The following is a 23384-nucleotide window of genomic DNA, read 5'->3' as shown; positions in this document are numbered from 1 at the left end:
GGATAAAAATAAAAGTGTTGTTATTTTTGGGTGCCGAACAGGGGGGGTGCCGAACAGGGGGTACGCAACGTTATGTTGAAAACCATGAGCGAAAAGCATATCGAACATTTGAATCTGTCCAATTAATGCTTTGAAGTCCTTTACTATGGAATACTTGGAAGGAACCAATTTTCATTTATAAAAAGCAAGCGTATAGTGACAACAGAACATTGTCATATGTATAAATTGCCCTCTTGAATTTCCATTCTTATCTATAATCCTGAACTGCGATTGCCAAAACTGAGCGAAAGGTGAATTTTGCCTAGACCAATATTACCAAGGCCAAATTTTACCTAAACTAATATTACCAAGGCTAAACGAAAGGTAAATGCTGCCTAAACGTGTAAGATTTGATAAATTATATATAACGGTACCGGTACGGTTTTTAAAACCATTTTTTCAAATATAAAAAACATGGTAATAAAAAAGGTTTTGTAAACGGTTCCCAGCATATAGGAAATGGAAATTCCAATATAACGTTGGGCTCCACATCTCCGACCCCCCTAAAGTCCGGCCCCTAAAAATATCTACTCAGCCACATCAACCCTTTGTTTTATTTTATAAATATCTAGACGAATTTTTCACTTTAGAACTTGATTTTTGAAGATTCTTGCTCCAAACTTTCCAATGAAACAGTACACTGAAAATCAGCTTCTTGCTGCCATTTCTGACATAAGAAATGGCAAATCAGTTCACAAAACCTCGCAAAAATGGGGTATTCCTCGGAGTACCCTTCACGATCGTTTAAAGGGGGCCCAGTCAATTCAACAAGCGAAAAGATTTTGTCAAAGGCTTTCACAGGAGCAGGAAACCTATTTGGCAGATTGGGTACTTGCGCAGGCCGCGTTAGGCCTTCCGCCAACGCATCAAGAACTACGCTATTTTGCGGAACGAATTCTTCAGGCCGCCGGAGAAAGAAAAAGCCTTGGGAAACATTGGGTTAGCCGTTTTATAGCCCGATATCCAATTTTGAAAACCCAAAGACCCCGGCGAATAGAAAATGCCCGGGTTAATGGGGCTACAACCGAGGTAATTAAATCTTGGTGGTCCTATTTGAAAAATCCCGTTGTCGATACTATAAAACCGGCCAACCGTTGGAATATGGACGAAACAGGTATAATGGAAGGCAAAGGATCTAATGGCCTGGTGTTAGGGCGTAATAAAATCCGGCCATTACAGCGAAAAGAGCCTGGAACGCGGGGTTGGACGAGCATAATCGAATGTGTATCAGCTACGGGGGCTGTTATACCTCCCCTCGTTATATTTAAGGGGAAAAACGTACAGCAACAATGGTTTCCAGCTGATTTAAGTCCTTTCGATACCTGGCAATTTCATGCAACCGAAAACGGGTGGACAAATAATGAAACAGGTATCGAATGGTTAAAAAAGGTGTTTATTCCGTATACCCAACCTTTAACCCCTGAAAAGCGGTTATTAGTTCTGGATGGCCATGGATCACATATAACGGACGAATTTATGCTTCTTTGCTTGCAAAACAATATTCAACTCCTATATTTACCCCCTCATTCGTCACACGTTCTTCAACCGTTGGATTTATCGGTTTTTGGGCCGTTAAAGGAAGCTTATCGACGTCACCTGGGATTTGTAAACCAGTTTTGCTGTTCAACGGTTGTTGGGAAACGAAACTTTCTACTTTGCTATCGAAAAGCCAGATCAAAAGCATTTATAGCAAAAACCATTCAATCTGGTTGGCGTACGACGGGGTTATGGCCGGTGAACTTGGCAAAACCACTTTTAAACCCTTTTTTGTTAGAAAATAGCAACGCCAACGTCGAAAAAGGTAAAAATAACGGCTTCCAAAGGGATAAAACACCGGAAAGCCCAACCCAAAAAATTAACGACCAGTCTTTACTTATTTGGAAAACCCCTAAAACGACCCGAGATATTCGACTTCAACTACAGGAAATTTCCCGGTCCGAAAAAAGTAACGCCACTTCACGGCTTTTGTTTGCAAAAGTCCAAAAAAGCTTCGAAACCAAGGATATCTTATTGGCTGAAGCTCAGCAAAAAATCAGTTTGTTAAACGCAAAATTGGAGGCGGTACGGCCGGTCAAAAGGAAAAGGGTAATTCCGGATCCCAACGAGCTTTTGGTCAGCAAAAAAAACGTTTATGAAGCACAGGAAAATAATAGGGACTGTTTAGAAGCTTTGAACGATGGAGAAGAGGTTAGCGAACCGGGAGAGCCTGACAATGATTGTATTATTGTGCGTTGATAGTTTTACATTTAAATCGGTTTATAAAAGGGGTATTTCGTCGTTACATTTTTCAAGGGGGCCGGACTTTAGGGGGGTCGGAGATGTGGAGCCCAACGTTATACCGAAGAAACCTGAGAAATTGCGTTTGCCAAAACCCCTGCTGGGTTATTATTTGGTTTTAAAAACCAACCATAATAATTTCAAAATTTATTATAACCGTTTTAATTACCAAATTGCAAATACCTCGTATACCTGGTGTTGGAAACGGACCTCCCTTAAATACCCTGTGCATTGCCGCTATTCGCGGGCGGTATAGAAAAACGGCCCGCCAACGCCCCGCGCGCCACGAGCGCATTTTTCGTTTAGGGATACCGATCGTAAACGATTCGAATTCGGACGAGGAATAAACCTACCATTTTTCCACCCACATTTCACGGCGCAAACCGTCAAACGAACCCTTCGTGCACTTGAGGCACGGGGGTCGCGTCGATGAACTAACCCCCTAAGCAGGACCGGGCCCGGTCCCGGTCAGGGACAATCCGCTTCTGCCCTCTTTGCTGTCCCCTATATAAATAACAAAGATAAAACGCGCGCCGAAATACCGCTCGGGAGGTTGCTAACGACGGGCTAACAAGCCGGGTCGAACCCGGCGTTAACTAATACTACTACTACTACTACTACTGGTTTGTGAGGCAGTTAAGCTTGGTACCTGGGGCAGGCGTTGGGTCACATAGCCAAAGCACTTATTTATAACGGGACTTCAGGACTTGGGTGTGGATAAGAAAAAAAAAGAGCTGGTCTCCAACGATACCACGAGTTTAGTCCAGTCTTAAAATTTGCAACTGCGTGGTATACACAAATGTTAATACCTACGTAATCTTTGAGCATTTGTATCCACTAACAAGCTCCATGTGTACGCAGAGGTCTGCGAAATATTTGAATCTGTTAATTTGTTGGAAAGGGCCTTTTTTATAGTAGGAGTAGAGTTTAAACGACTGCCGCAGCTACAAGTATTTTTGATTGGTTTCCGTTTCCGCGGGTTGGATATTTGTTTATTTTGTACTTTGAATGAATAGCAAAGAACTGCTTTTTCAAAGCAATGAGAGGAATATCAAAAGCTAATATAGTAATTCGCATTCCTTGTTTATTTCCACCACGAACCCCAACTCGAAACAGACGTTTATGAGCACTTGCTACTGGGGAGTAAATACCACATGTTTGTCGAAAAAGTCAGGGTGCCAATCATCATTGCGTATCCAACCCTGTTTTTCCAAAAACGCTGTGGCAAATTCGAAATTTCCTGGCCCGCCCACACCTACAACCTTCCCCCAATTGACCTTTACGTTGTAGCAAGGAGAATACCTACTGTTATCTTTCCATTCTTGTGATTCAAGAGCCGCTTCGATCTTTCGGCGTCGCTGATATAGCTCGGCCATCCCGTCGCCAGGTTTGCTGTAATATACAACAAATTCTTTGGAAGGCGGAGTTGTTTTATCACCTAGTGCGACAGTGGTGAAAGTTAAACAGGCGAGAAACGTGGTGAAAGAAACCATTGTGGAGAAGAGTTGAAAAGCAGATAATGATATTCCTCGAAAGTGGTGAAAAGAGTTGTGCAGGTTGGTAGTTAACGAGCCGAAATGAAGGTTAAAGCACAAAGATGCGCGAAAGGTTGATAACTCGATGCTTTCCTGAAAGAAGGCATGAGGAAAGGCCCGAAGAATGCTTTATATATCATTTTTTCCATAAAAAGCCTTCAAGACGTACCTGTTTAAAAGACAGGCATTCTATTATTGTCTGCATTAAGCTTCAGCTCGTGTTGCCCATTCCATGCAAACTAAGAGCTTTTTCTGGCAATTCCTATGGAATATCTACTATGTCACGCTATTTTGGTTTTCTCTTCTTTTTTTTTTAAAAAGAGAAAACCATTTCCTGTAGTAATGGCATACCGCATCGAATCTCTTGGATCACGCAGTGTATCGCAAGACAGGAGAACTGGTTAATAATATAATCATTCCAAACTACAGGCATGGAGTTCGTGGCACTCCAAAACCTTTTGAGATCAAGATAAATACCTAGAGCTTAGTACGTTTTTTGACTGAATATTTGAAAGTGGGTTATGTTGTACAGACAAACCGCAGAGCGAGGTATGAGGCGTTAACGTTACCTTGTGCAGTTGCGGCTTTGCGGATCGTGTAGCTTCTGCGCCATGGATCAGGGATCCAGATCTGTCTGCCTCCTCTCGGCGTATAAAGATTCGGACATTACCGCGTATCTCAAAATAGGGTCCAGGGGCAAGAAATCAGACCATCGACTGCTCTTACGGCATAGCCGGGCACGTATACATATTTCCATGGTGTCAGATTGGGGGTACTACCTTCTGAGTGGCCATTGCACAAGCACAAAACAGTGACAAAGAGGCTCTGGTCTGGGTACAATAGTGAAGCAGAGCTCCCATCAGCGGTCCAGTTCGACTAGGCTGCTACATGATAGTACATATATTATATTGGCTTTGTATGTTTGGGGCAGATAAACTATTTTTTGCCATTCGTCTTGCAAGCCCCGACAAGTTATGCGCAAACACACCCATCCCGGCCGTTAGGGCGAGCTGGCATTGGTTCTTGAAATCCGGAATGGTCATCTAGGCTAGGTGGCTCGCAAGTAACAAGTTACAACAGAATATATTCAAGAATTTTCTTTGCCAAGCGGTTTAGCGGCACTTGGGTAGACTCCGACTACATTAGACAGCCTAGATTTAATCATTTGAAAGGATCCATCCGTGATCCGCCGAGGAAATTTACTCAGTAAATATATGACCTGCAGTGTTGGCACAATGGACGGCGTAAATGCTGCTTGGCTCGTGCCGGGAATTTCCAAGGGATATTACAAACTTAAAGGTATCATCTTGTGCTTGTTCAATACCTATCAAGTAGCTGGGCGAGAAGAGCCATACTGTTTGTCTACACACATCACTGCTGTGTTTAAAAGCAAGATTCACTTCCCCCATAATCAAACTGGTGGAACTCCAGCCGGCATCCGAGACCTTGGATTCTCTCCCGCCGCCAGCAGCATCCTCTCAATAGCCAGCTTGGCCAGCTCCGTTGGCGTCGCAGAGTCGCGGACATCCTGCACCTGCAGCCCAGGCAGCCCAAACTTCCTCCGCAGCAGGTTCCGCAACTCGATGCTGACCAGGGAGTCCACGCCAAGCCTCCTCATCGACGCGTCCACGTCCACCGCCCCAGACTCGCCCTGCATCAGGAAACCTCCCAGAATCACCGCAATCTGCCGCGCCAAAAGACTCGCAGCCTCCTCCGCCACGGAGATGGGGACGTCGCCCTGCGCACAGCACTGAAGCAACCCCCTCAGCCGCCCCAAGTCGTCGTCGCCGTCGGACTCGACCGCGGCCTTGCTGGCGCCGACGTGGTGGACAAGCAGGCGCGGGTCTCTGGTCCAGCCTGACCGGTCCGCCGCCCGGCGCAGGGAAGCCACCGAGCCCAGCCCGATGGCGACCTGCGCAGCGCTGACGAACGAGCCGCGCCGACCGCCATTCACAACGCTGCTGCTGCTGCTCCGCAGCACCGCCAGCTCCAGGGCGTCGAGCAGCTCGCGCTCGCGCAGGCAGTGCAGCGCCCCGGCGCGCAGGGCGGCCAGGCGCCGGGCGTCTCTGCTCAGCACGCCGACGTCCTCCACCAGCCCGATGTCGACGACGGAGCAGACGAGGCCGCGGCCGCGGCGGAACTGCGCAAACGCGTCCAGGAAGCCGTTGGCCGCCGCGTAGTTGGCCTGGCGCGCCTGCCCGCCCAGCCCGTTGAGGGAGCTGAAGAGGACGAAAAAGTCGGGCGGTGCCTGGCCGCTCCGCCGCTGGTGCGCGGCCAGCGCGGCGTGCAGGTTCCGCACCCCCTTGACCTTGGGGTCGAGCACGGCCCGCCACTGCGCAAAGGTCATGTCGGCGAGGGCCTCGTCCTGCAGCACCATGGCGGAGTGGATGACTCCGCCGATCGGGGGTTGGGATGCCGTGGCTACCATGGCGTCGACGTCGGCTGGGCTGTCGACGCTGCCCGAGATGGCGTGGATGCGACAGCGCATGGCGGTGAATTCGGTGAGGATCTCGGGGTGCGAGGCGAGGTACGACTCGGCGGAACGTGAAAAGAAGACGACGTGGCGTGCACCCCGCTCCGCGAGCAATCTGGCAGATGAGAGACCCAAGCCTCCCAGACCGCCCACGATCACGTAGGTTCTGTCTGGTCGGATGGAGGCCTGACGTCTGGTCTGGCCTGAGCCGTGGGGAGCAGGCGCCGGCAGGATAGACTTGTCGATAACCTCGCTGATGTCGCGTCTCTCTGGCGATAGCTCCTTGTTGTGGTTGGTTTCGCAATCTGGCTTGATGACCAACTCATGAGAGATGACGACTCTTCTGAACCTGGGGATCTTGACTTCCCCTCGGCAAAAGACATATTCGCAGTCCAAGTCCACAGCCTCCGCAACAGGCGTCGCGGCTGCCCGAGTACTTGTCCCAAAGCGATGGTCGAGAACCTTGGCCACGGCGTGCCATCCCTCGTCACCAAAGCTCTCCAGCTCAACCGTGACGATGTCAGCCCCGGTCTCGCGTTTAGCGCTGCGCAAAAAGCCCAGCGCGAGAGAGTACTGGGGATCCACGCAGTCGATCTGCGAGAGACCGGTGACCCACAGCATCTTGGCCGCCTCGCCACCGACGGTGTCTTGGAGGGAAAGGATGGAGGTCTTGATCATGACCCACTTGTCGGCGGTCATCTCGTCGAAGAAGGACTGCTCTTCTAAATCAAGCAGGCTCACGACCGGCTGGCAGGTCGGGAGCAGCTGGCCCGGCGAGAACCAGTCCAGGTCGTAGCCTAGGGAGTCGTTGCCATGGGCGGCCACGTGCTGCGCTGCCGCGACGACTGTGGGGTGGCTGGTATCGTGTGCCAGAATGCTGAGTCTCTTCTTTGGTCTCTGTTTGTCTTGTGGCAATGGGCTCGCAGCAATTGTGATTTTGTCGCTTTGTGGCTTATGGTCAGTGTCTGCTGACAGGTTGCACCCTGTGCTGGCTTGGAGTTCTGACCAAACTTTCTCATTGAGAAGATTCCGGTCGTAAAGTCTGGAACCGTAACATGATGTAGCGGGTCCGTTGCCTTCACTACTGCCGGATGATTCGTGTACCAAGAGACGGCCACCTGGACGCAATAGTCTTTTGATATTCTCTAGGACATTCAGCTGCCCATTTGCTGCTTCTGAGGAGATTGATGTTATTGCCAAGGGATCGACAATGACAAGGTCGCACGACAAATGTTTCAAGGTGTCCTCTGGCCAGCTACCTTGGGATAGGTCCACCCTAGCAAACTGTAGGCCAGGAACTTGGCCTTGTACAGAGCCTTTGGTGGCTGTCAACGCGTCTTCGGTGGCACAGGCAATGATATATGTACCATAACGCCGGGCTTGGGTTCCTGAACCTAGAATGCTCAATATTGTGGCGGTGTTCCGGCTTCCAGCGCCTGGGCGGATTTCCAGGATGGTCATGTTGGGATTCTTGTGGCCGAGCAGGTCAAGGAGCTCCCCAAGGCCAATGCTGGTCTCATTTTCTGTGTTGTCTGGCTGGCCAAGACCAGCACGGAAAAGGTCAACATCGGCTTTCCATTCGAGAACGTGTCCGGCGTGAGGATCCTGGTCCCCCAGAGATGTACCGAAGCTCATCGGCGCCACTTCAAGCCCTCGAATGTGGAAAGCAACCTTGCCGTTACAGACCCCGGTGACGTGACTGGTCTGATACGAACCACTGTGACATTCTGCCGTGACATGAAGATCCGCTTGATCATCGCAGACGCCGATGTATAGCTCCTCGATCGACTTGGGAACCGCGACACTATCGAAATTTCTCTGCAGTCCACGGCAGGCTGCGACTATAGAGACATGCAAGCTCGAGTCTAGCACTGTCGGATGTATCGCCGGATAGTACAGCTTTCTCTCTTCAGGGGCGCACCAGGTGTTGATTGTGCCGGTCGCCCGCATCTCGCCAACCTCGGAGCTGGCTCTCATCAGCCTTTGGAACATGGGGCCGTACTCGAGACCGTACCGCTTCCAGGTCTGATAGAAGCCGTGTGGATCCACCGCCCGCGGCAGCTGCTGCTCAGAAGCTTGGATGTGCTCCGTCGAGGACGCGTCTGTCGCACACCCCATCCGACATCTCCCCGTGGCGTGCGTCACCCACTGGCTGCCGTTGCAGCCCAGCGACGAAATGGAGAAGCTGAACCACTTGCCCGCCACGCTCGACGACACCCTCAAGTCGACGGGCATCAAGGCGGTGACGACCTCGACGCTCTCGCCGCTCAGGACCAGCGGCTCGACAAAGTCCACGCCCTGCATGGAAACCCCCTGCCCGGCACCGGCGGCCCCCGCCAGCCGCCGGAGCGCCTCCCCGGCCATGACGACGTAGGCCGCGGCGGGGAAGACGGCCTCGCCCGCGACGACGTGGTCGCGCAGCCAGGGCACGTCCTCGACCTGCAGCCTGCACCTCCACGACGGGCAGGCGTCGCCCGTCTCGACGACGCGCCCGCCCAGGATCTCGTGGTGGCCCTCGCCGGCGCGGCGCAGGTCGCGCGACATGCGCGCCTCGGTCCAGTACTCCCTGCCCGGCTCGTAGTGCCACTTGTAGGTCGGGAGGTCCGCGAGGCGCCGCCCCGCTGGGTTGACCGCCGCGAGGTCCACGTCCACGCCGGCCAGCCAGAGGTTGCCGGCGGTCTCGCGCAGGAGCGCCGCGGCGTCGTGGCGGTGGCGGATCAGGGTGGGGATGTAGCGTGCCGTTGCGCCGCGTGCCGGCTCGGACTGGAAGATTTGCCGGATCGGGCCTGCAAAGGCCGAGTGCGGACCCACCTCGACGAAGATGGGCGGCGTGGCGGTGCCGAAATCCCGCAGCAGTGCCCGCACGGCGCCGTCGAACAGTACCGGCGAGACCATGTTCCTGATGTAGTAAGCGGTCGAGACTTGGTCGATGCGCCCCGCGGTCACCGACGAGTACATGGGGACCTGCAGCGGCCGATACGCCGAGCGGATGCCGTCGACGCCGCCGACGCCGGCGGCAAACTCGGGCATGACGGTCCACATGTGGTCGGCGTAGTGGTACGCGGACTCGACGTCCAGCCTCCTGCACAGCACGCCCGGCGTCGCCCTCGCGGCGATATCGGCCATGACCGCGGGCAGGACGTCCGCCTCGCCCGAGAGCGTGACGCTGCTCGGCGAGTTGTCGCAGGCGACCATGACGCCGGGCCTGAGGAAGCCGCCGCGCTCGATATCCGTCCTGCCCAGCCCCACCGCCGCCATGCCGCCGCTGTGCGCGGCCCGGAGGAGGGGCTTGAACGCCCCGCGGTGGTAGGCCAGGAGGAAGGCGTCCTCGGCCGTCAGGGCCCCGGCGGCGTAGGCGGCTGGCGTCTCGCCCGAGCTGTGCCCCACCACGGCGGAGGGTTGGACGCCCCATGAGCGGAGGAGGTCGACCAGGGCGATTTGGAGAGCTGCGAGGACTGGTTGCGAGAATTGGGCTTCGGACAGGCGGCTCTCGGATTTGGGCTTGGAGAGTTCCCCTTTGCGGTTGGTCTGTTGTCAGCGAGTGAAGGGTACAAGGAAAATGATGGCTGTTCTACTTGCCTCTGAGGGTCCAGCTGGGGGGCTTGGACAGGCTCCTCAGGACGCTCTCGAGGTGGTCGATGCGCCGACGGACCACGGGTTCTTTATCCACCAGCTCGGCACCCATCTGCGCCCACTGGGCACCCTGGCCTGTGAAAACCCAGACTACACGCGGAGTTTCCATGCTGGCTGTTGGTAGAGCACCCGATGCGTCTTGGGCCTGGTACGTCACCTCCAACCCCCCTGCGTCTGGTCTCTCTTGTCCAACAACGGAGAAAGCGCGGTAGCCGTGAGGGATCCTTCCAAGACAGAGCGTGTGAGCGACGTCAGTCAAAGATGCGCTCCTTGTATTGATGTACGTTTTGGTTGCGTCCACCACGTTTTTCAGAGAGGCTGGATGCTTGGCCGAAAAGGCAAGCAGACGCGATGTGGTGCTGTCCGAGCTGCCCGGGCTGCGCTGGCAGTAGTCTCCAACACCGGCACACGCGGCGGACTCGAGAATGACGTGGGCGTTTGTGCCTGCTATTCCAAAGCTGTTGATGGACACGCGCTCCTTGCGATCTGCAGGCCATTCGAGGGCTTGGGTTGGCACCGTGAGCTTGGCGGCTTTCCAAGGGACTGTCGAGGCGGTGTCAGTTACTGTCGTCTATGCCGGGGTTTTTTTCGGTGGTGCTTTTAGTCTGGGATAACGTACTGAGAGGGTTGGGGGTTTCAAAGTTGATGTTTGGGGGTATTTTTCTGGCCTCGAGCGACAGGACCATCTTGATGATGCTCGAGATTCCCGATGCACCTTCACCGTGGCCGAGGTTTGGTTTGACCTATTGAGCGTTGTGGTAAGTCGGTAAGTCCGCGGCCACTCCCTGACGATTGGTTAGTAGGGGAAATTTTACGCAACTTACAGAGCCAATGATGATTCCTTTTTCTCCCCATATCTGCGCCACGGCGGCGGCCTCGAGTGGATCACCGACCTTTATCGAGGCACATCAGTCAACACATCACCCCAGATCACCTAGCATGAGCAACTTGACATTACCTTTGTGCCAGTAGCATGACACTCAACCATCGCGGTGCTCTCCAGGTCGTGGATCCCAGCCATCGCATAAGCCCTCCTCATGGTGCGCTCCTGGCTAGCCGAGTCCGGCACCGTGATCCCCCCCGCGACGCCCCTGCCGTCATTGGATGCGCAAGTGCCGCGTATGACGGCCCTGAGCGGATCACCGTCTCGCACCGCCTCGGCCAGGGGTTTGATGTAGATGGCCGAGACGGCCTCCCCGCGCAGGAAGCCGTCCCCCGCCGCGTCAAAGCTCCGACACTCACCCGACGGCGAGAGGACCCCGTGCTCCGTCATGACGGACCACTCAGATGGCGACAGGGCGAGGTTGACGCCGGCGACGATGGCGGCGCTGCAGTTCCCGCTGTTGATGTCCTGGCATGCTAGATGCAGGGCGACGAGGGACGAGGAACAGGCTGTGCGCACAACCATGCTGTTTTTTTTACCTGTTAGCTCTAAGCTCGGCAGCGCGGCAGCGTGATGGAGACCGGAGAGTTGCTTGCCGTGCAGCAAGACGTAGACTTGACTGACCTCGGCCCCCTGAGGTCAAACTCGTAAGATACCCTGTTGGCAGCGATATAATCCCCCGACACCTCTGGCCTGACAGACCTGGCCCGCTGCCTGTCCAGCATGGCCATGTTGTCCCACTCGTCGCCCATCTGCCCGACGTAGACGCCCACGTCGGCGCCCCTCCAGCGCGTCTCGCCCGCCGTCTCAAACGCCTCGTGCACCACCTCCAGCAGCAGCCGCTGCCGCGGGTCCATCATCTCGGCCTCTTGCCTGCTCAGCGAGGAGAAGAAGCCGGCGTCGAGGCGGCGCAGCGTCTCGTCGGTGAGGAAGTGCCCGTGTCGGCTGGCGACGTTGTGCCAGGCGTCCACGTCGAACCTGCTCCTGGGGATGGGCGTGCGCGTCGTGCGTCCGTTGACCAGCAGGTCCCAGTATGCTTCTGCGTCGTGTATCCCGCCCGGTAGACGCATCCCCATGCCGACTATGGCGATGGGGGGAAACGAGGCGTGGGACGAAGAGGTTGTGCTGGCTGCGGATCCGGCGGGAGGCTGGCCGTCGAGGCTTGCTGATGGGGTGGATTTTGGGGTTTGCATGCCAGTCGCAGAGCTTGCCGCCTCGCTGTCGTCGTAGTATTCTGTGTGCTCCATTTTGTTGTATCAAAAGTTTAAAACATGCAGTTTGTGATTGCTCTGTGCTACAATAAACCTGACATAGACACCACTGAATCCGAGAGAAAACTTGATGTTTGCCAAGTCGGTTTGCTATCAACACCAACACTACTGGTATCTATCTACTTTCTAATATTTGGCCACATTAGAACAACATCAATCGTGATAACACGTTCTGGCCTCCACACCAAACGACGACTGCGCCCTACACGTGCATCAATGACAAACAACGTGGTCAGAATGCTAGGCAATAAAATCCAAAGCGTCTTACATGGAGGCAACCAGTAGCCATCGCTTCTGCCCGAGTAAGACCAACCGAATCTTGGCGGCATCCGATTTCAGCGTGCCGCTCCCATCCAAGATGCTTGGCCTCTGATTCGGGGCCAACACTGCCAAGGGTGGAAGCATATGGCGGTTGAAAATCAATCATATAACCCAGAATTAGAGATGGCTCCAGGGGAAAAACCAAATTATATTTCACCTCCACCATTCCCAAACAAGACATGGCGGACGGAAAAGGGTTGCTTCTGCATACAGCTCGTGAGTCGTCTTAGGCAATGTCAGCCCTACTGAATATAGGTCAGGCTGCAGCTAGACCTATCCTGTGCAGAAACAAGCTCACGACATCAGGCGGCTATCCCCGCCAAACCCATATGGGGAAAGCTAAACCCCTTGGCATTACAAAAGGCCGCCCCCAAACTGGAAGGGGTGACGCATTCCAGTGGAGCAGGCTTTCGCAATTGCAGGATTTTCGACAGATCCTGCTATGCAACTGCAACCTCCATCGTCTCGTCGGCTAAAATCGTTTTCAGCCCCAAAAGCTCCGGGAACTTTGTCACCATTGGTTAATGTCGGACTTTTGCAACCATGACTGGTTCTGAATGCAGGCCAAACATACACTTTTGCACTCCACCCCGTGAGCTCGGACTTTTTCCCCCAGGCGAAGACAATAGTTCGCAGGAGAGATGACTGCGCCCTTTTTCTGGCCAAGGATGCAGGGTCGAATAGGAGACTTTACGTGGCAGACGAGACTGGGCAGCTGAACATGACTGACGTTGCGCAGCACTACGGCACTGGCTTGACCCTCGCTTAGGGAAGGCTTAATAGGAATATATCGCCGAAGATTCTGGGGGATCTCAAACTCGCACAGTTGCCACCATAGCCCCTTGAGCAAATTCGTCTGTCGTCCCATCATGGAGTCCATGTCGACAGACCTAGTCGCCTACCACGCCAGGGCCAACCCCAAAGCCCTAGCCGCCGTTGAGATAGCGACGGCTCGCTGCTGGTCCTACCGTCAGCTTCACGATGATATCAACAAGGCATGTGCAGTTCTCGCTGCGCACGGTGTGCAGAAGGGTGATCGTGTTGCGGTGCTGGCGGCCAACAGCGTATTCGTCGTCATCCTGCAGCAAGCACTCATGCGGCAGGGTGCAATCATTGTTCCTCTGAACTGGAGACTTTCGGCCTCGGAAATCGGGTCCCTGATCGAGGACTGCTCGCCAAAACTCCTATTCTGGGACGCCACTCTGAGCTTGGCTTGGCCAGATTTCGAGCCCCATTTCCCAGCACTTTGCCAACGACTTCCCTTCCAAGATTTCATCACAAAACTGGACCAGTCGACGTTACCCACCTCCCCAGTACAGCACCAAAACGCATCCACCGCCACAAGACTGCCCAACACGACCGCCGCCATCGTCTACACGTCCGGCACGTCAGGGCGACCCAAGGGCGTCAAGATCACGGCGCACAACCTGCTCGCCACCGCCATCAACTACGCCGTGCTGGGCGAGGTGGAGCCCACGTCGGTGCTGCTGTGCGACGTGCCGCTCTTCCACCTCATGGGCCTGGCCGTCTGCGTGTGGAGCACGCTGCTCCGCGGCGGCACCGTCGCCATGTCGCGGCGCTTCGACGCCTCCGCCACCAACGAGCGCCTGTCCGCCGCCCCCGCCGGCCTGGGCGGCCGCATGGTCACGCACTACTTTTGCGTGCCGCAGATGGCCGACGCGCTGCGCAGCGCGCCCAACTTCCGGCCCGCGCGCTGGGCCGCGCTCCGCGCGCTCTTCACGGGCGGCGCGCCCAACCCCCCCGCCCGGATCCGCTGGTGGCTCGACCGCGGCGTCAGGATGGTGAACGGGTATGGCGCCACCGAGGCGGGGCATTTCTTCGGCATGCCGCTGGCCGAGGACGTGCTCCGCCAAAAGGCCGGCTCGGTCGGGCTGGCGGGCCCCATGACCGACGTCGAGATTGTGGATCCAGAGACCGGGGCGCCCGTCCTCCCCGGCGAGCCGGGGGAGATTGTCGCGTCTGGCATGAGCGTCACGGCTGGGTACTGGGGCCGCGCGGATCGAGATGGGGGGCTCGAGGTTGTGGAGCACGGGGCGGGGGTGCGCTGGTACCGCACGGGGGATATTGGCCGGCAGGATGAGGACGGCTTCGTCTACATCGTCGGCCGGCGCAAGGACATCTTCATCACCGGGGGCGAGAGCGTCGCGCCCGGCGAGGTGGAGACGGCGCTGATGCAGCACCCGCTGGTGGCCGAGGCTGCAGTCGTTGGCGTGCCCGACCCGACGTGGGGGGAAGTCGGGTACGCGTGGCTTGTGTTGGAGCAAGGTGTCAAAGAGCGTGTGTCGAAGGAGGATCTCATCTCTCACTGCGAAGGACTCATAGGGCGATACAAGATCCCGAAGCATTTTAGATGTACAGAGAGTCTGCCACGGACAGGGTCTGGAAAGATTATGAAGCACGTGTTGAAGAAGAAACTCGAGTCGGAGGGGTTTGGGAGGGAGAAAGAGCATTAGATGGAAAGACTAAAGCGCATCAACATATTACTCGATTCGGCCTATTTAGCCACCTGAGCTTCTTTCAATACATGATCAAGGACTGACAGGAAACCGGATAAAGATCCGTCATCGGAATTCGCCGTGATGTAGTCGACCCCCTTCAATGAGCCCTACCTGTCTCAACATGACAAGTCAAGGGTGAACTACCGCCAGCCTGACGGGCATGCACGGCCTCGCTGGGTCGTCCGCTTGGTTCATGTTCATGTTAGCATCACAGGAATACTTGTCAAATGGCAGTCAGTGACACAAGTACGTACTTGGGTTCTCGGGTGGTGAGTATCGAAACTCGTGCCGTTCCCCGGACGTAGACCGCACACAAATGTGTCCACCCGGCTCGCTACCTCGAGCACTCAGGACAAGCTCGGTCTGGACCTCGTCCGTATCCGGATTGCAGCCGTATGCCACGTCGTAAACAGCCCGGGGATCACCACGCTCTGTCATGAACATCTTGGTGGTATTGTCTTCAGGGGTGTACTGTATTCAGAGTCCCATCTGTTAATCAAAGCAATGGTTTGCACCGGCCTCACCTACTTGGCTTGCGGGTTAGGCTGTAAAAACATACCTCTCCATTGATGACGGCGCGAATGGTCGGAACCACGGTAGCCAGCGTGATAACCCCGTCGACCAGGGTCAAGGCATCGCTCGAATTGCCCGCGGGTGCGAGGAAGAGATGCTTGTCACCGCCACCGGCCTCCCACAGGTTCATGAGTCGGTTGTGGATGACGGGGAACTCGGGATTCTGAACCTGGATCGCGAAGCCCTCGGTGATGGTCCTGGGTAGCGTTCCAGGCGGGAGCTCGCAGCCAGTGACCGCTGCTGCAACGGCCGCAAACAAGATGAGCAGAGCCGTCATTTTGAGGTTGCTGCCAAAAGAGCAAATATCGCCTGTCCTGACGGTTGAAAGCGATGGGAGGAAGCTGTTTGCGATGCTCAATAGTTCAAGAGAGTATGTTTTGTACGGCTCTTAAGTAGGCTGGCAATAGGCAGTTTACGCGGCGATATACTGCCGATTTTGTTTTCGCAATCTCCTTGTGCCGCATATGCTACCATTGATGCAACCTTTTGTGCATGCCAAGGTGAAGGATACGAAGCCTTTTTGGCTTGCGACCTGCATGGACGGGAAACACCATGCGGGGGATACGTGAATATCCCCCGAGCCCCCCTCAGCGAGCTGCAGTGCGCGCTACCAAGAACTGGAGAAAGTGCATTGTCGAGCTTAATTAGCTCAAATTTACCCACGATAATCGCAACCACGGGAATCGAGAAATTGCATCCAGGTCTTTTTTGACCTATGAGCAATCCAAGATGTGCATCGAAGCCAAAGGGGTAGGCAGACACGGCATTGGAAACTTGGCGTGCAACTCGATTCTACCGTCCCATTTCAATGGCCGTCTGTCCGCCAAATTCCTTGCGTCGTCGGACTAAACACAGCAGGGCCATATTGGGTATTTATGCCTTGTCTTTCGTTTACATTGTGTTTTTTCTTTTTTCTTTTTTTTCTACAACTTCCATGGGGGTATTTGACATGTCAGATGTGCATGCTGAAACGGACGAAAAATTCCCCGTCGCTTCTGCAAGATGGCCCCAGTTGTTGATGCGGCGCCTTCTCAAACAACCTGCCCACTCGGCCAAAGGTGGGGGTGCGAAACGGCCATCAGGCGTCGCTCTTTGCTCCCTGTTGTGCGGGCTGCCGACGGCCTGTCAGCGCGTTCTGTCTTGGCTCTAGCTGGTCCTGCGCGGGTAGGGCCACAAGCCCCGCGTGTTTGTACGAACTCGCGAGGAAACTCCCGACTGCCTAGGTACTTTCGAGAAATGAATGTTGCATGATCAAAGTCTCAGTGATCAACGAAAATCTGCAGCTCCTAGCGATTTGACACGACAGAGTACCCGCCAAGCCCTGTGAGCGTCTCATAGCGTGGCTTGTTGATTCAAAAGTCGCGTTGTATCTGATACGACTTTTTTTGGTGGTTCTGAATGACCTCGCCAAGCAATGGAAAATACCCCGCAATCACATCCGCCACAGCGGAGAAAATGGAGCCCCAAAGCCGCCCCCGCCCGTACCATGCGCTACCAATTTCTTCTGTATTCATTGTTGTTTTTCATTACTCGGCAAGGCTGGTACTTGCTAGGTGCTCAACACCGACTGTACTTTGGTTTCATGTCGTGTCTTTCTTTCCTTCTTTCCCTGGGCCACTACTCAGATCATACCTGCTGCGCACCTGCAACCTTGTGCAATCCCATTCAGACAGCATACAGCCCCCCGTGCACGCCATCCAGCTTACCCTCCGCCTGGAGCTTCAAGACGGCCCCCTTGAGGCGCCGCACCACATCAGCCGGGTACCCAGGGTCTCGGGGACCCAGGGTCGACTTTGCGCTGTCGATCTTGATCCAGGGGATCTTTCTCCCCGCCGGCGACGAGGCCGTCGTTGCCGCCCCGTCGTCGTCCGGGCCGTACCCCGCCGACGCGCGCAGGGCTCGCACCATCTCGTCCGTGTAGGCCCCTCCCAGCAACACCGCGGCGGGAGGGTTCGACCCGGGCTCCCACTTGCCCGGGGTCACGACCGAGTTGTTGAGGGGGCTTGGTCGCTCGCCCTTGAGCAGCAGGGGCATCTCCTTGTCGACGTGCTCGACCAGTGTGAAATGGACGACTGGGAGGCGTAGAAGAAAATAAAAGGGTTAGAGGGTGGTCGGCAGTAGACAGTATTTTTTCTTTCTTTCTTGTTTGGTTCGGAGGATTTTGCCTACCTGACAACTCGGGCAACAGCGCCGTGGCCACTGGCTGGCCGACGCGTTCGGATTGGCCAGTACACAGGACTGGGATTCCGTTTGTTGCAGTCGCCATTTTGGTCAACGTACTTTGGTGCTGGAGTTGAATGACTAGAGCTGGTACCTGAGTCCTGGACCCTGAAAACGAAGCCCCCTAGATCAACACCACAGGCGGTTTGGTGTGGTCAGATGATGGTGGGGTTGCAGGCGAACTATTTCGAGGTTGAAAGCGCCCCCAATCGCGGTCCTTGGTAGGGTGGTAGGTATTTTTATTTCTTCCTATTCTCGTGTCACCAAGCTGCGTACATTTCTACAGGCAAAGGCGCATCAGACATATTTGTACTACAGCAGGCGGGTCCCCTCCAGATGATCGATGGTCAAATCAGTCTTGGACTCGCATTTGTTGCGAAGCCGAAGGCCGTTCTGCGTCCTAAATGTTGACCACAGCCTGGAATTTGTCAGCCCCCACTCAGCACATGCGCCTTGGGTCAGCTTATAAAAGCTTGGCTTCTCGCGACGCGAACAAGAACCACACCGCCTACCTGCCTATGCAATACTCCGTACAAGAAACGAAACAGAGGTGGGTTGTCTCGATAAGATGTTGCCCATCGAGCCGGACCAAGTCCAAGGTAGAAAAATCCCTACAGTGGGTACCTGTATCCGTCAACCCACATTACGGGCGCATCCTACAAGTCTACGACGTGACATCCCTCGACGGATGCGGGTGATTAGCGGGTAATTTTTCCTGGGGTTGTACCTTATTCGCAACTTTATTTTTGAACGCGCCGCCACAAAAAGCAGTTTATTGCGGGTTCGTGCCAGGGTTAACGCAGTCTATTAGAAGATCATACTTTGCTGGCTGTCAATAGCATGGATCGGCCCTGTATCCGCGTGCCTATTCTGATCGCATTAAACCATGCGACGTGGCTGAAAAATAAAAGGCATGCCAAGCAATCGAGTGAGACACCCCACGACCAGGTTCAACTGCGCCGCGGGAAAAAGTCGCCAACCTCGAGGGCATGTTGGCAGTCTATGATCTCTTTGCTTTGTTTAGATAGTGTTGTTTCACGTTGCAGGAACCAAGACAAATTAATCCACCTACTTTGTATTTTGTTCACCTTGGATTATGCCTATGAACTTTCTGGACAACAAATTCTGATCTCACGAACTAGAACCAAACCAGTTGTATGTAAGGTTTAGTAAGCTTCAGATGTACCGCTTGAATTGGCAAGGCAATTCTCCACCAAATATATACCACAGTAGGTAGGCAGTTGTGTATTTTTGATCAGTGTGATGTTCACTCCCTACCATGGAAATTCTAATGTCTGTAAGCATCAGCTGTGGATCACGTCCTAGTGGCGCTTGAAACGTGACTAGGAATTCGTCGCGCAGCCATCTCCAGTCTTCTCTGTGGAGGTTTTCCTGCAAATCATGCTCTAGACAAGGTACAGTTTGATGAGGTTCTCAATAATACTTCTAGAAGTAGAGGTGATCAGCAGCTGCTTGCACATCGTATTAATTGTGTTGGTCAATCGCTGTAAAAACAGTGGTTCGAGAGTTTCAGTAGTAATTTGGGATTCCCATGTGGCCAGGTACAAGGTACCTAAGGCGGTATGCAGCCATCAAACAGCCAAAAATGACATCCTTTGACAGCTCCGATTTTGACACCTGACGACCAAACCAGTAAGACAGAGCTGTACCCGTACCGTACCAATCAACACCGAGGATTTTTCCAATGCACCCAGGTCACCAGCGCCTGTCGATGCCATGTTACAATTACAGAAAGGTGCCCATTTTTGGTAGTGGAGATTAACGCCTCCCGTTTTATCCACCTTAAGCATAACCTGTCGTTCCAAAAACGGACTGCAGTGACCAAGGAGCGTGTATGCGAGGCGAGTTGTTGAACAAAAGTATCATGAAACTATGGTGTACCATGCATGCTAATCGGGCGCCAAGATTGATATTGCCATGTCGCCCAGCATTCATCTCTAGTTGTTGGTGATCAGTCTGAATGTATAAATGAGCGAGCTGCGGACCTGCAAGTAGCCCTTTCTTCTTGTCTCTCATCATCTATTCAACACAGCTTCATCTCATTCGCCAGTCTAGCCTTCAATTTCATACCCGCTGCGCGGCAATTCAGTCTAGTTTTGCGACACACCAACATACAACATATAACACAGACCAGCAAATATGCGTACTCCCAGCTTCGCTCAACTCCTTACCTCGGCGCTCGGTGCCTCAACTCTGGCCCACGGCCTTGAGTTGTCTTCCACACGGATCTTGACTGTAAGTCTGAACTTGGCCTTCAAGTCACTTGGATGACCGGCCTCTGAACACGTCCCGGACCTCGAGCTGACACATTCGCCAACGCTACAGGGAGCCATCGCCCTGCTCGCCGGCCAAGTCCAGGCCGCACCACAGTTCCTTCCTTGCTCCATCGACGATAACCAGATTGGATGCCGCAAGAAGCGCGACGTTGCACAGCCCGAGGTGGTCGCCAGGTCTCCCGAGCCCGAGCCCCAGTTCCTCCCCTGTTCCATCGACGATAATCAGATCGGCTGCCGCAAGAAGCGCGACGTCGAAGAGGCCGAGCTGGTCGCTCGGTCTCCCGAGCCTGAGCCCGAGGTTGTTGAGCGGTCTCCCGCCCCGGAGCCCATCCCCCAGTTTCTTCCCTGCTCTATTGACGACAACCAGATCGGCTGCTAGATGATCCGGGTATAACCTTGAAATGAAAGGTGTTTGGGACGTTATGGGAGTGAACTTCGGCTGTGCTCGCGGAACTCTGTGAATTTTGCATCTAATTTCCTTGGTACGACGCTAGCTTTTGAACTTTGGTGACGAATGCGACGACATGTTGGGCAATTTTTAATAGTGCATCGGAGAGTGACAATGATGAAATCTATCGTGCCCAGTTTTGTTTGCTGCTTTTACAAATGCATAAAGAGGATGTGGCAACAAACACATGTGCTGTGGACATTTCTCCAGGGGCAACATTGATCGTTCAGCTAGGCACCAAAAATAACAACCTCCGCCTTGCCGTCTCCAATAACTGGAAGCCCTTTGCCGCCGGCTGTTTGGGTGCAGCAAAATGGATAGAATCCACCCACACAATGCTGCAGCCACAGCATTTCAGCTCGGGTACGCGAGCCGCACCGAGATCAACCCAGATGCCGATGTATAAAGGTTTCGGCGGGCACCAAGACCCTCGGTTTTTTGCCAATGTCGACCTTTTACGGATTAGAAGTGCCGACGCGACTGCAGCAATATTCTCCGAGTTACAAACATCCACAACGAGAAAGAATCAAGCTTTTGGCAGCCATGCAGTTATTTCTTGTCCTGCTCCCACTTTTGACGACGCCCGTCCTTGGCGCCATCGGTAGTCTATGCAAAGCCAACAAGGTAAGCGAGTCTCGGTTTTTATCCTGCCACCGAGCAAGGTCTGCTGTTTGTATGCAAACAATGAAGCGAAAAGGTTCGGCAGAGTGGACAAGAGTGAATCGCACTGAATATCTGAAATGTTTGCACCACAGGTTACCGGCACCTGCCAGACAACGAAATGGTGTAAAGGGCGCAACGGCCAGCAGCCCGTGACTGGTGCATGCCCCAACGACCCGGCCGATGTCAAGTGCTGCCTCTTTCCGGATTGCGAGGACGGTGTAGGCATGGGCTGCTTCCTCGAATCCGAATGCTACACATATACTCATCCGTCAGTTAGACCTCTATCCCGTATTATTTCCCCACACGTCCAAAACATGGCCTGTGAAATCAGAACCCGTACACTAGTGGCTAATCATAAGTTTTCCCCAACACACAGAGGTCTATGTCCGGGGCCGAGCAACTACAAGTGCTGTGCCATTCCTTGATGTTTGGTCGCTTGGTGGAAATGGAGAGGATTGTTAGGCAAACGAGTTACAAAGTTCGCTACCAAGGGAATAAGATATGGTTCAGGGCCAATTGAAAGTTGATTGATTCACCATCTCACATCTCCCACCGGTCTGGAACCGGCAAATATTATGTACAGACCGGTCCTCTCCAATGATAAACTCCAATCTGAACCTGGACATCTTGCACCGTGAGGGTGTTGGGGGACATGAGCGACCACATAGACTCTTTGCCCCAGTACATACACACAACCGGCTCGTCCCCGGCGGCATGATTGACAAACAGAAAACGGTTCAATGTACCGCAGGGCGAGCACCTCAGCCGCAGCCCATCAAGTCCTATTGATCAATTTCAAAACGGAAACAAAATTAGTTATGGGGTGCCGCTGGCGTGGAGGTTTCGTTGGCGGCCGCCGTGCCTGTCGCGGTGCCTGTCGCGGAGGTTGTGATCACGCCAGCGGGGAGAGGCGAAGTCTTCAACCCCGTTGCCGTCACGGCCGGTGGCAGGATCGTGATTTTGGCAACGCCAATTCACGTGCAGGCGCTGGCGTGGCGAAAGAAAAAGCAAAGAAGGAAAAGCAAAGAAAAGAAAAGCAAAGAAGAAAAAAGAAAATAAAGAACATACAACACCGAGGATTCCCCAATGGTCACCCACCATTATCCTCAAACCTAAACCAGAGAAAGTTTTGGTTAAATCCACAGGTATAAGCAAAACCACGAATTAAACCACGGCGACGCGGTTTAACTGTGGAACTTTGGGCCTTAGGGATAAACCCTGAGACTAGGTCCAAGGTTATAATATCGTTATCGCCTGCCTGCCAGCTGGTATTATCGGAATAATATTAGCTGCAACGGTGGCTAAAGACATATTGCGGATTTCTTCCGTAATATTATCGCTTTTTTATCCTATATAATCTAAAACTACAAGGATAATTTTACTAAATATAAGGAAATCGAATAACCCTTACGTATATGGTTTATTGCACACGACTAACTCGGATCTTGTTGGCTCCGTACCATTCCCCAACAAGTAACCTTTTACCGTCCCTGCAAATGGCTGGTCTAGGGTTCCAATACCAAGGGTGTACAGAATCCGGCTTTGGCGTAGGCGGCAGGTCCGCACTCTTTAGACTCCAGCACCTATGGGCAGAATGAACATCCTCTAAAGAGACTGTGTAATACTTTCCGGGAACAATGTCCGAATCGTCAAGCCAATAAGGCAGGTCCGGTAATTGAATTCCGCCTGATTGCCCAAAGTTGAGGCAGGTTGAGCCTAACGGTTGGTCCGAATTGTCCAAAATGCGAATCTCACAGCCGTTCCATTTAACATTGTTATCATTGCCGGCGGCTTTGGCGGATTGGGCGCCCAAAAAGGCGGCGAATAAAATTGCTGCAAACCTCATAATGAAGATTGAAAAAAAAAAGAATTATTATAGAGATATTTATATGGTTCGGCAGGCAAATATACGAAATAATAAATGTAGGAACGGCAGCTGAAAAGAGAATATTCTGTAAAAATAGTAATAATATATATTTAATGTCAAAATTAAAGCTGTGAAAAGCTAACTTTTTTATTCAAAGATGTTACGACCAGACAGTTGGGCCGGTACCAGAGAGGCCAGGTGGGGTCACACCCCTCCTGACGACATTCGCCCAAAAGAGATACCGACCGGCAGAACAGCAATTACCTAAGGACAAGGCCACGAAATCTCACGTAACCTCACGTAACGGCCAAATAAATGGATCTTTATAATCTGTAAAATCTCAGTCGAAAATCACAAATTAAACA

At 53.4% G+C, this 23384-nt stretch overlaps 8 protein-coding genes across 8 annotated transcripts; 3 read left to right on the top strand and 5 right to left on the bottom strand.

Annotated features, from left to right (window-relative positions):
• Positions 1 to 3501: 3501 nt before the first annotated feature.
• Positions 3502 to 3809, bottom strand: MGG_18078 (uncharacterized protein; the record flags this gene model as incomplete). Its single annotated transcript, XM_003721392.1, has 2 exons — positions 3502 to 3518; positions 3623 to 3809. 2 exons carry the CDS (start codon positions 3807 to 3809, stop codon positions 3502 to 3504), a joined length of 204 nt encoding a protein of 67 aa, XP_003721440.1.
• Positions 3810 to 5262: 1453 nt separating this feature from the next.
• On the bottom strand, positions 5263 to 12087 carry MGG_09645 (polyketide synthase; the record flags this gene model as incomplete). Its single annotated transcript, XM_003721391.1, has 6 exons — positions 5263 to 9852; positions 9977 to 10500; positions 10577 to 10700; positions 10782 to 10850; positions 10916 to 11366; positions 11465 to 12087. The coding sequence occupies 6 exons, from the start codon at positions 12085 to 12087 to the stop codon at positions 5263 to 5265; spliced, it is 6381 nt and encodes a 2126-aa protein (XP_003721439.1).
• A 1214-nt stretch (positions 12088 to 13301) lies between these two features.
• Positions 13302 to 14992, top strand: MGG_09647 (acyl-CoA synthetase; the record flags this gene model as incomplete). The annotated part of the gene is made up of 1 exon (XM_003721390.1): positions 13302 to 14992. One exon carries the CDS (start codon positions 13302 to 13304, stop codon positions 14904 to 14906), a length of 1605 nt encoding a protein of 534 aa, XP_003721438.1. The 3' UTR covers positions 14907 to 14992.
• An 88-nt stretch (positions 14993 to 15080) lies between these two features.
• On the bottom strand, positions 15081 to 15807 carry MGG_09648 (uncharacterized protein; the record flags this gene model as incomplete). The annotated part of the gene is made up of 3 exons (XM_003721389.1): positions 15511 to 15807; positions 15206 to 15422; positions 15081 to 15136 (listed from the first exon to the last, which is right to left on the bottom strand). The coding sequence occupies exons 1-3, from the start codon at positions 15799 to 15801 to the stop codon at positions 15081 to 15083; spliced, it is 564 nt and encodes a 187-aa protein (XP_003721437.1). The 5' UTR covers positions 15802 to 15807.
• Positions 15808 to 17011: 1204 nt separating this feature from the next.
• Positions 17012 to 18131, bottom strand: MGG_09649 (uncharacterized protein). Its single transcript, XM_003721388.1, has 2 exons — positions 17694 to 18131; positions 17012 to 17596 (listed from the first exon to the last, which is right to left on the bottom strand). Exons 1-2 carry the CDS (start codon positions 17788 to 17790, stop codon positions 17190 to 17192), a joined length of 504 nt encoding a protein of 167 aa, XP_003721436.1. The 5' UTR covers positions 17791 to 18131; the 3' UTR covers positions 17012 to 17189.
• A 1773-nt stretch (positions 18132 to 19904) lies between these two features.
• MGG_09650 (uncharacterized protein) lies at positions 19905 to 20420 on the top strand (the record flags this gene model as incomplete). Its single annotated transcript, XM_003721387.1, has 2 exons — positions 19905 to 20000; positions 20091 to 20420. 2 exons carry the CDS (start codon positions 19905 to 19907, stop codon positions 20418 to 20420), a joined length of 426 nt encoding a protein of 141 aa, XP_003721435.1.
• Positions 20421 to 21229: 809 nt separating this feature from the next.
• MGG_18077 (uncharacterized protein) lies at positions 21230 to 21577 on the top strand (the record flags this gene model as incomplete). The annotated part of the gene is made up of 2 exons (XM_003721386.1): positions 21230 to 21420; positions 21529 to 21577. The coding sequence occupies 2 exons, from the start codon at positions 21230 to 21232 to the stop codon at positions 21575 to 21577; spliced, it is 240 nt and encodes a 79-aa protein (XP_003721434.1).
• A 995-nt stretch (positions 21578 to 22572) lies between these two features.
• MGG_18076 (uncharacterized protein) lies at positions 22573 to 22998 on the bottom strand (the record flags this gene model as incomplete). Its single annotated transcript, XM_003721385.1, has 1 exon — positions 22573 to 22998. One exon carries the CDS (start codon positions 22996 to 22998, stop codon positions 22573 to 22575), a length of 426 nt encoding a protein of 141 aa, XP_003721433.1.
• Between the last annotated feature and the right edge of the window lie 386 nt (positions 22999 to 23384).

Source organism: Pyricularia oryzae, chromosome 7, assembly GCF_000002495.2.
Source record: "Pyricularia oryzae 70-15 chromosome 7, whole genome shotgun sequence".
Lineage (NCBI taxonomy): Eukaryota > Fungi > Ascomycota > Sordariomycetes > Magnaporthales > Pyriculariaceae > Pyricularia > Pyricularia oryzae.
This window is presented reverse-complemented; position numbering and strand designations above follow the sequence as displayed.

Coding starts and splice junctions, on each gene's coding strand:
- MGG_09649 (XM_003721388.1), bottom strand. CDS start 17,790: ATGGCGACTGCAACAAACGGAATCCCAGTCCTGTGTACTGGCCAATCC. Junction 17,597..17,693: donor GCTGTTGCCCGAGTTGTCAG/GTAGGCAAAATC, acceptor TACGCCTCCCAG/TCGTCCATTTCACACTGGTC.